Source organism: Meleagris gallopavo, chromosome 13 (assembly GCF_000146605.3).
Source record: "Meleagris gallopavo isolate NT-WF06-2002-E0010 breed Aviagen turkey brand Nicholas breeding stock chromosome 13, Turkey_5.1, whole genome shotgun sequence".
NCBI lineage: Eukaryota > Metazoa > Chordata > Aves > Galliformes > Phasianidae > Meleagris > Meleagris gallopavo.
The window spans coordinates 11,132,519-11,143,205 of NC_015023.2; the positions used below are offsets into that span (position 1 = coordinate 11,132,519).

Genomic DNA, 10,687 nt, shown 5'->3' on the forward strand with positions numbered 1-10,687 from the left:
AAAAAAAAAAAAAAAAAAAGGCAAAAACAAAGAGATAAGGGACTGGTGGTGGAGTGAAAGAGCAGATGCTGGTGACCTCATTATTTTTCTTATGCTTGCCACAGGTACATCATCCGTTTGGGTATTGTGTTTAAGTTCTCTTTGTTCCCTCTAAATAAGGCTTTCAATTATTCAGCAGTTTTGCTAAATAAGTGTTACAGTTATCCAACAGAGGAATATTTGGGGATTTTTTTTCCTTTGGTATATGCAAAGTACTCTTAATTTTTGCCTGGGACAGCTGTTGTTGGACAAGGGATAATAATATCATCAGTCAAGCGTAGGCTTCAGTAACATCATTTTCAAACCTTCTGCTTATTTCAACAGTTTATGGTGCACTTGGAAAATTCAACATGTTATGGTAAACGAAGTCTTTCTTGTTTCCAGACTTTTCCTTTGAAAAGCATCTCAGCTAAATGACTGCACTTTAATTCAGGACTGCGGAAGTTATTTCTTCCCATGGGGTCACAAATCTGTAACACATTGGGATGTTTCCGATCCTTGTTACTTCTTGCTTGGCAGAGCAGCCTTCCATGTGCACAGCCTGCTGCCCATGGCCATGTTGGTTCACTCCGATTCCTTCCACGTGTATGGCCACCCATGCCACTCATTGGTGGCAATAACCAAAGAGCTATCAGGAAATGCTATCAGCAACTTTGCGTTTGAAGAGAGTCTCCAATCAACCTTGATATTGACTTTCAGAAAGTATCTTTGTTGTCCTATTGGAAGAAGGATTATGGGATTCTTCTTCTATTGATTGAGTTTCAAAACTGTGATTAATGTGTTTGAAGAATACTGGACTGTCAGACCTGAGTATTGAGGTTGTCTCTCTTCTGAAAAGACAGGTTCAAAGCAGGCGAAGTAACACCAGCATTGGATAAGATCTATTTTTGGCAAAATAACAGAAACAGAATTAAAACAGAAGACGAACTAAATTCATGGGTTTAATTTCTATTTTCGTATAGACATGTTATTGTACCTCTTGCCCAGGGCTAGACTGTGAGTGTAACCCACTGCCCACCACGTGGGGGAGGAGAGGAAGAACAGGGCATCCACATTTAGCATCCTTACTGAATCCACAAGGTATAGATGTCTGCGAGGTGTTCCTGGTTCTGGAAGGAAGCCCTGGGAGCTGATGGCACTCCACACTTATGAAGCTGGGTTCCCCATCTCTGTTGATGCTTCTTGCCCCTGCACCTTTCTCCCTTGTACTTCCCCAACCCATGTTGGATGTCTTCACGTACACACACAGGTTGCAGTTTTTCAGACTAACCGTGCTTTTCCATTCCTTCGCTAACTGGGGAGAGACTCATGCACATCAGAAGCATGAACTGTTATGTCTTGTGACATCTGGGTGATATAGGTATCATTAGCCAGTTTCCACTATAAAATAAGTCTGGCAGAGAGGATTCAAATAACTTGCCTGTGGCCAGGGGTAAAATGAGATTAAAAGTGATTGCTATAGAGAAACATCTTCTGTAATAGCAGTGAAGTTCCTACCGTTTTAGTCTTAATAAATCTTTTTTTCTCTGTGCCTTTTCAAGACTGTTATCTCTTGAAGTTTATTCTTTGGATGGGGTTACAGGTTCACTGAACTCTTCTCCTCCTGCAGAAATAGCTATGAGGTGTACAAGGAAACAGCAGACTGGTTGCGTGCCCGCACTTCTCGGTGCCCAAAGATTGCCATCATCTGTGGATCCGGGCTGGGAGACCTGGCAGATATGCTGGAACACAAGATGGTCTTTCCCTATGAGGATATCCCTCGCTTCCCACGGAGCACAGGTTAGCACAGCAGCCCATCCATCAGCAGCAACAGAGATGTGGGTAACTCCAACCAACATCCACAACATCTCTTGGCTTTGGGCACAGGGCCCTTTAGAGGCAAAATTGCATTCACTGACCCTGGTGTCAGTGATGTCGACCCTGATGTCAGTGAATCATGAGGCTTAGGCCTACACCATGCATTGTGCTATCCATGTGGTAGCTGTAACCTAACAGCTGTGCTATTGCCAAGGAAGTGCTTGATTTCATCGTAGAATCATAAAGTTGGAAAGGCCTCTCAGATCCCCAGGTTCAATCCCAGCCCACCCCCACCATGCCCACTGCCCACGTCCCTCGGTACTACATCCCTACAGCTCTGGGACACCTCCAGGGATGGTGAATTTCCCCATCCCTGGGCAGCTGTGCCACTGCATGACTTCTTTTGTGGAGAAGTTGTTCCCAATACCCAACCTGAATCTCAACGTGAGACCACCACCTCTCACCCTATCGCTGTTACCTGGGAGCGGAGGCCAACCTCCCTTCCCCACAGCCTCCTGTCAGGGCTGCAGAGCCATGAGCTCTCCCCTGAGCTCCTCTTCTCCAAACTGACCCATCCCATTCCCTCAGCTGCTCCCACAGCGCTGTGCTCAGACCCCTCACAGCTCCATTCCCTTCTCTGGCAACACTCCAGGGCTTCTGTGTCTCAGTGAGTTTGAATTCATCATGAATTCCCTGAAGCTGTACCAGGTGAGGCTTAGGACATTAGGGAGAACTTGTGGCTCAGCATTGGAGCGGAGATTCCCCATCTCTGAGGTGTGTTTGTAGCTCCGAGGGACACAATTTAGTGTTGAGGCTTGGCAGATTGTGTTGGTGGATGGTTGGGTTTGTGATCTTGATGGCCCTTTTCCAACCTAGATGATTCTATAAACAAAAGAAAAGCCTTCTTAGAAAGAAAGAAACTCAAGAAATTGTAACATCCTGAGCTGATGTTCCCCTGCAGGCTGTCAGTGCAAATTCATCTCTGGCTGCTTGTTTTTAACATCTCATGACCCTTCAGGGTCCATTGAGGAACGCTGCGTTCTTGGCCCATCTGACATTGAGCAGAAATTCCCATTTCAGATGTGATATATAGCCAGCTGAAAAACCCCTTTAAAATAACGTGCCCCAGATGATTCTGCTGTTCCCCCCCAGTGTCAGGGCACGCGGGCAGGCTGGTGTTTGGGGAGCTGAGCGGGCGGCCGTGTGTCTGCATGCAGGGACGCTTCCACTTCTACGAGGGATACTCCATCAGCACGGTGAGTTCTGCAGATCATTCACACACCAAAGAGGTCTTTACCATGAGATGAAACTAATGTGTGCTTCGGTACCCAGCCGTGGGAGGATAGCTCTGGCAATGAGCGTACAAATGGCTTTCTCCTCCCTCTAGAATGAGATAAAATGAGGAATTCAGAGGGAAAGGCAGTCGGCCGGGTAGCTCTGCCACGTTCCTAGGGCAGAATCATACACTGTACAAGGCAGATTATTTTCATGGTTTAGCTCAGTCATTTTAATCATGGTTTGAATCTGCAACCACAAAACTATGAGTGATAGAAATAATCTATTTTAATCTTCTTTTGCATTTGTATAGTTTAGGTTTTTTTTCCATTGGCTGGAATAAGTTGATGTACTCTCCCAGCTCACGTATGTGAAAATTCAAGTATTTACATTGTTCAACATTGCAGGAGTACCTTCTACCATCCTAGTTCCTTCCTGACCCCTCAACATTGATTTTGTTGGGTTTTTTTTTCCATCCCCAACAATTCCTTAACTTCAGACAGGGTTGCTGAGGCAAACTAATGTGAATGAACTGAAATTAAGAAAGCAATCTCTATGCTTTTGCAGAATGCATCATTGCTGTAAGAAGCTCATGTATCAATTAAACTGCAGGTCCGTGTGCATAAGTAGTCCCTCCAATCAGCACAGTGGTTTGATCTCTGCAAGACCTTGACAGAGAGGAAAAAATTATCTGCATATTCTATTTGTGCTGCATTTACTTAACCTTCGTACAACCATAATAAATGTGGGCTTGAATTTTAATGGAAATCTTTTCAAAATTAGTTTTTTAATATGCTTAAAAACATTAAAATTATTTAAATTAGGGAGAAATTTAGAATTAGGGAAAAAAGGTGGACTTGTCTGCTTGCAGGCTCCCAAAGGCCCCCCTCTGCATAGCATGAGCTGCCTACAATCTCCCCTTCTCCCCAGGAAGGCCACTGCAGGCTGCTCCAAACCCTCTGCACTGTCTCCCCATCCTTCATGCGCTCCCAATGCTCTTGGTCACAGTCAACATGTCTTCTTCTGCTGCCGTTATATTTAGTTGAACAGGGACAATTGACCAGCTATGTAATGCCTCCTTCAGCTTTGTTTGCGCTGCTGGTCCACTGTGATCTCATCTATCTCATCTTGCTTTCTACTCTTGCATCTTCTCAATTTACTTCCCACCTATGCCAAGGCCACATGGCTGGAACACCAAACACCCAAGCTGAGACTTGTGGCACTCACAGGATGTGTCTCTTTGGTTCCTGCAGGTCACCTTTCCCATCAGGGTCTTCTTTCTCCTGGGGGTGGAGATCTTGATTGTCACCAATGCTGCCGGGGGCTGAACCCCAACTTTCAGGTGGGGGACATCATGCTCATTAGAGATCACATCAGCATGTTTGGCATGGGAGGGCAGAACCCTCTGCGTGGACCAAATGATGAGAGGTAAGGCAGCTTCCCCTTCCTACAGTGGGCAAAGCAAAAAAAAAAAAGGTTGTTTGCTGTAGGTTCACTATTACTGCCTTAAAACAGCTCTGTAGAGTCATAGAATGGCTTGGGCTGGATGGCACCTCAACTATCATCCATCCAGATCCCATCCCCTGCCATGGGCAGGGTTGCCAACCATTTAAAGGCACTAAATCAGGCTGCCCAGGGCTCCATCCAGCCTGGCATTGAGCACCTCCAGGAATGGGGCACCAATACTTCTCAGTGCCAGCACCTCTCCTCCCTCTCCATGATGGGTTGTTTCCAGGCTCCAGCACAGCTCCTGTCCTCATTCATCTCCTTCACGTTGATGTCCAAGCTGTCCTATAACTGATTACATCTTTCCTAGTCCCTAGATGGCTCCTCAACCCCGAGTACTGAGAGGTGGAGGCTGTACTCAGCTTCCCCGAGGGAAGCAACCTGCTCATCAAACTGGGAACCTCTTTTGGCACAACATAAAGCCATTATCTCTCATCCCAATAATCTATATCCTAGATCCTTCCCGAGGCATTGTATAGTGGAAGGCTACCAGCACTGGCAAGGTCATAGCATAAGAGGGGGTGTGCCAGATCCCCTATTTGGCTGCCAAGTAGGGTTGAAAAGAGTGTAAGGGGTTGGATTTCAGGTTGGTTTCAGGTTGGATATTGGGAACAATTTCTTCTCAGAAAGAGCAGGGAGACACTGGCACAGCTACCCAAGAAGATAGGGATGGGGGAGTTACCATCCCTGGAGGTGGTCAAGAACTTTGGAGATGTGGCACTGAGGGATGTGGGCATGGTGGGAGTGGGGTTGGACTTGGGGATCTGAGAGGTCTTTTCCAATCTTAATGATTCTGTGACTCTAGGAATGGTCCCAGGCCGGAAGACTTGGGCTGAGCACAGAAGGGAGCATGAGATGTCAGTGAAGTGAAAAATGAGAAGTGGAGATCCAGGGCAAAGAAGAAAGAGGGTGGACTTTGATGAAAAGGAGATAACAGCAACAGAAGGATCTCCTAAACAAGCAGGCAGGAGGGGAGCTGGATGACAGGCAGATGTCTATAGCCAGAGGATGGAATGGAGGTGGTGATAACTCACTGATAATTTTAGTTAACAAGGGAGTTGAATGTATTGTTGGCTTGGGACCTTCACCGTATTGAAAGGGACATGTTTGCAGGGCAGGCACTTGGTATCCATCCAAAAAGAATGTTCTGGCAGAGAGCATGAAGGTGTGCCTGGTTTCTAGTTGACAGTTCCTTTCAAATCTTCATAGATATTGGCATGGGTGGGAGGAAAGGATAACTAAAAATAAAGAAGCCACACGGAGGAGTGCTTGAAGCTCTCTGGACCTGCAAAATCACTCAGGAACAGGAGGACAAACACCAGCCAAACAGCAACTTCATCTGGGCAGAGTTCAAAGGCAGTGTGGCTGCCTCACTGCCTCCCAGAAGCAGCTTCTCAGTGCAGACTGCAGTGCCTGGGAAGTTCTGCAGTGCTGACGAAGGCACCAAAATGGGCAAAAGGTCCGACAAGGCTTTGCAAGCTGATTCATACGAGCTTCAGCTGAGCAAACTCTTTCTAAAAGCCAGTCCCACTCAGCCACCAGGAAGGATTTATCAAAGCATAGCTAGGAAAATCTGGAGGCAATGAAGTGATGTGGAAAAGGAGTATAGGCAAGAATCTGCAGATTTGATTTAATAAATTAGAGATTGGCCTGAACGCATTGCTGGGCATCCTTCAGGAAAGAAGTGATTTTCATGCTGATGAATACTTGTTCCCTCAGACTAGACTGGAAAGTTGTTTGTAATATTTTAGTGCTTATGAACGTAAAGCAAGCCGCTACTGCTCTGAACAATTCAATAGGAGGAACATGAAAGCCTTCCAGAAGCTTTAATAGCCTGAATGAGGGACCTGGCCCAGCGTGCTGAACTGATCTGGGCAGTCTCCTTCTGCTGTCCTTGAAACAGTAGAAGGATTTGCTCAGTCAGGAGCAGGACTGGGTTGGTGTCTTGAGATCCAAAGCAAGCAAGAGACCCAGCCTTGAAGCACAACACATCCAATAACACCAAATACAGAAGCTAAACCTTCAGACAGGTGTTATTTCTGCACGCGGGTGGTTTCGAGGGATTCAATCTAGCAGACATGCCACGAGGGCAGAAGCTTGTGCTGATGAGCCTGGCATTCCCACCATTCCCCCTTTCTCCAGGGGCTGAGCGTCGCGGGGCTCTGATGGAGGCAGCAGCTGCAGTATCAGCATGGCTGTGCCTTTCTGTGCCTTGCAGGTTCGGCGTGAGGTTCCCCTGCATGTCTGATGCCTATGACCAAGATCTGCTCAGCCTGGCGATGGAGAGTGCGCAGGAGCTGGGCTTCCTGGGCTTCACCCGAGATGGGGTGTACTGCATGATGGCAGGTCCCTGCTATGAGACCATCGCCGAGTGCCGCCTGCTGCAGGCCCTGGGAGCGGATGCTGTGGGTGAGCTGCGTGGACCAGGCTTGTGTGGTCAACTGGGTGCTTAGCAATGGGTTAAACAACTCGTCCTGCACAAGGCTGACCTTTTTGGTCTTCTAGGATGGATCTGCAGAGCGAGCCTGTGTGCTTACGGTGTCTAGAACGAGGAGCCAAGCACAATATTCTGCTTGTTTTCCAAATCATACGTATCCCACGCTCAGGTGGCTCCACTTCAGTGGGACCCAATCAAAAATAATTGTGCTTTTCCATGCTCTTTAACTCCTAATTCTGGAACTCTTGCTGTGCCTTTCCCTACAAAGCAGACCTCCACAAGAGTTCTGGCTGTTCAACCTCTCAGATCCCCAAGTCCAACCCCAACCTACTCTACCACGTCCCTCAGTGCCACATCCCCATGGCTGTGGGACACCTCCCGACACGATGATTCCCTCCGTCCTCTGGGGCAGCTGTCAGTGCCTCACTGCTCTTCATACGCAACCCAAACCTCCCCTGGCACGACCTCTTTTCAGAGAGCTGTTTTGCTGTGAATCCAAACCAACTCCACTCGTCCTGCTCCTCTCCTCCCCAGGCATGAGCACCGTGCCAGAGGTGATCGTGGCCCGGCACTGTGGTCTGTGTGTCCTCGGGCTGTCCCTCATCACCAACACAGCAGTGATGAGCTATGGCAGCCAGGAGAAAGCCAGCCACGAAGATGTTCTGCGTGTCTCAGCGGGCCAGGCCAAAGCCCTGCAGAAGTTGGTTGTGCACCTGATCGGCAAGCTCGGCCCAAATTCCCCCTGACCTCAACCATTTAGCATCCGAACCACAGCGCATGGATGCTAGGATGTGCCAAGGGAGAGCCCTTGGTGAGCCGGTCCCATTCTGGTTTTCCAGTTTGGAACAGATTGTTGGTTTCTCTTTCTGGTTGGGATGGTCCCACTCTGATGTCCCAACTGGGAGGAGGTGGCTGAGCTTTGGTCTCTCTGCTTTAGCTAGCTGGATGCTGAGGTTTGCTTTGAATCTTGCCACAATGATCCCCTTTTTGGTAGCCAGCTCCCTTGTTGGCCTAGGAAAGTCCTCTGCTGGCCTGTGAAAAGATTAAGCTTTCCATGAAGAAATTGAACCTAGGACACATCAGGGGCCACCATGCTCTCATTGTCAGCATGCTGATGGGCTATGAGGGAAAGGTGACTGTTCCCCATATCAATGCATTATTCATTATTCCCCAAAGGTCGGACCGTGGCTGAGAGTGAAGCAGGGGCTGTAATTACGAGATGACTTTTTACATTCATTTATCTTGGAGCTCTGCATCGAGCCCACCGCTGTCAGAGCCGCCTGCTCACCAATGACACAGGCTGAACCCAGCAGCCCAGCTCATTATGGAGAGCTTCCAATCTGCCTTCCTAAATTTAGTGGATCAATTGCACGCCAGCGCTCTGTGCAGGCTTCAGCCCACTGTGACATCCCTTTGGCTTGGGGCACAGAAGGATGCTGTGGCTCAGTGAGTTTGTCTGGGCGGGTATTTGGAGCCTTCTGTGTTGGTACCAAGGGATGATGCTGTGTTGGGAGTGATGCAGATGTTGGCACCACCAGAATTATAGGACGGTTTGAGATGGAAAGGACCCTAAAGGCCATCTGCTCGCACTTCCTGCACTGAGCAGGGACACCCACAGCTCCATCAGTGCTCACAGCTCCTTGGCTGTCTGCAGGGATGGGGCAGCACCAGCTCTCTGAGCAGCCAACTTTCCCCTCTCCCTTCTCAGAACCATCCTAATCTGTGCTTGTTTTGTTACAGGGCAGAGGGAGGTTGGCTAATATCCCCCTGCCTGGAAAATGGTGCTTCATGTTCATCTAATTAACACTTGGTAAATACAAAGCCTCTTGAGTGCACGCAGAAGGCAGCTGTGCAGTTGGCCGTAGCTAAGGCTGGGATTTCAGGTGGCCTCATTAATTAAGCAGCATCAGGCTGGGCTGCAGTGTGCAGGGAGGCTTCCAAACAGCCCATCTAGGGGAGATGGGGGCCTGGGCTCCTCCAGCACCATTGGCCCTCCCTGAGGGGCAGGTGGTGGGCTCCTAGGGTGGCTGCAGGGTGGGATTTCATGTAAGGAAGCTTTTAGGGTGAAGCCATGTGTGTAGTTCCCAACATCTACCAGATGACTAATTCTACCTTTGCCAAATTGTTCTATAGAAGTACTTCCTAGTCTAACTGTAGATAGATTAGGTTGGAAGGGACTTTAAAGATCATCTAGTTCCAATCCCTGCCCATCAATCCATGTTTATGACCACTCTAGACCACATCCCCAGGGCTCTTGGACATCCCTGGGGGTGGTGACTCCCCCAGCTCCTTGTGTGCCAGTGCCTCACTGCTCAGTCCAAGAAGAAATTTTTCCCAACACTCAATCTGAAATGAGGAGGGGGAGAGCCCTGGGAGTCATGCTGCAGGGAGGGGGAGATTTACCATGAATGAGAGGATCCATCTGGTTTTGAGGTGCTTTCAGCCCAACCACCTTTATTGCTGATGGGTTTCCAAAGGCACAACGACGCCAGGGGGGAAATAAAGCTTGCTGCGATCCTGGAAATGGGGTTTTTGTGTTTGCTGTTCTGGTGCTGGGGGGTAGCAAGGAACCCAGCAGGACCTGAATGGGTTCTGGGTCTGTTTCAGGATGGGCAGGTGCCAAACCTGTGCTTTGCCCTCAGGTTAAGTGAACTCCATCAGACATTTCTCTTTACCCAAAATCTGCCTTTGAACGGAGGGCTTTCTGGTTTTTCCCATGGTCTTCACTGCAAGGATGTGTTGCTCTTGGCCACATCATATTGCATCTGTCAGGGGTGAAACTTTAAAGGGAGAGGAAAGGAAAAGCAATGGGGCCAGACCCTGCACCCCCAAACTCACTCCTCAAAGCTTCAGCTCCTCACACTCCATTGCATGCTATGGACACCAGGGCTGCATCCCTGCCCTGTGCCGAGCATCCCTGCGTTCTTCCCGTCATTAATTAATCACATCCATCAGCTGAGAGCTCTGGATGTGAATTATCTTTTTCCACCCCTGTAGCCATGGCAACACATCCCGCCGGACAGCGGTGTCCAAAGCCCTGGGATGCTGTGTGCTGGGCCATGGGAATTGTCCCTGCACGGTCGGGGGGGAGGAGGAAGGGGGTAGAAATTCTCCTCCTGGGGGGGGGGGCAGATGGCCCAGGACCAGGGCAGGTGATGTGGGCAGGGGGTGACGATGCCTGGAGGGATGCAGTGACAGAAGAGAGGGGCGAAGCGATGGGAGGACGGGGGTATATGGCAGGGGTCAGGGTGCTGGGAAGAAAGAGGTGGCAGAGGGCAGGGGTAAGTGATGTGGGGTGGGATAGAGGACACTGAATAGAAGCACGTGACATGGGACGAGGGTAGGGGACACAGGACGGGGGTGGGAGACAGAGGACGAAAGTAGACATCAGGACAAGGATAGATGACACGGGCAGATGTCTCTGAGAAGGGAGGTGTCGGGGCGGGGGAAGGTGATGGGGCAGGGATGGGTATCAGGACGGGGGTAGGCGGCACCGAGCGGGTGACACAGGGCAAGGGGAAGCGACTTGGGCAGGGGGCACTGGGTAAGGGTAGTTAACACAGGGCAGGGGGCAGGGCTGGGTGACACTGGGCAGGGCAGGTGGCACAGGAGCCGGCAATGACGCGGCGCGTC

General features: G+C 49.5%; 1 protein-coding gene across 1 annotated transcript; it reads left to right on the forward strand.

Moving 5' to 3' along the window:
* Positions 1–389: 389 nt before the first annotated feature.
* Positions 390–10,096, forward strand: PNP (purine nucleoside phosphorylase). The gene is given in 7 exon segments (XM_031555405.1): positions 390–397; positions 1,598–1,818; positions 2,989–3,092; positions 4,365–4,434; positions 4,437–4,539; positions 6,836–7,026; positions 7,589–10,096. Coding segments are annotated over 7 exon segments (909 nt in total). The 3' UTR covers positions 7,801–10,096.
* Positions 10,097–10,687: the final 591 nt, after the last annotated feature.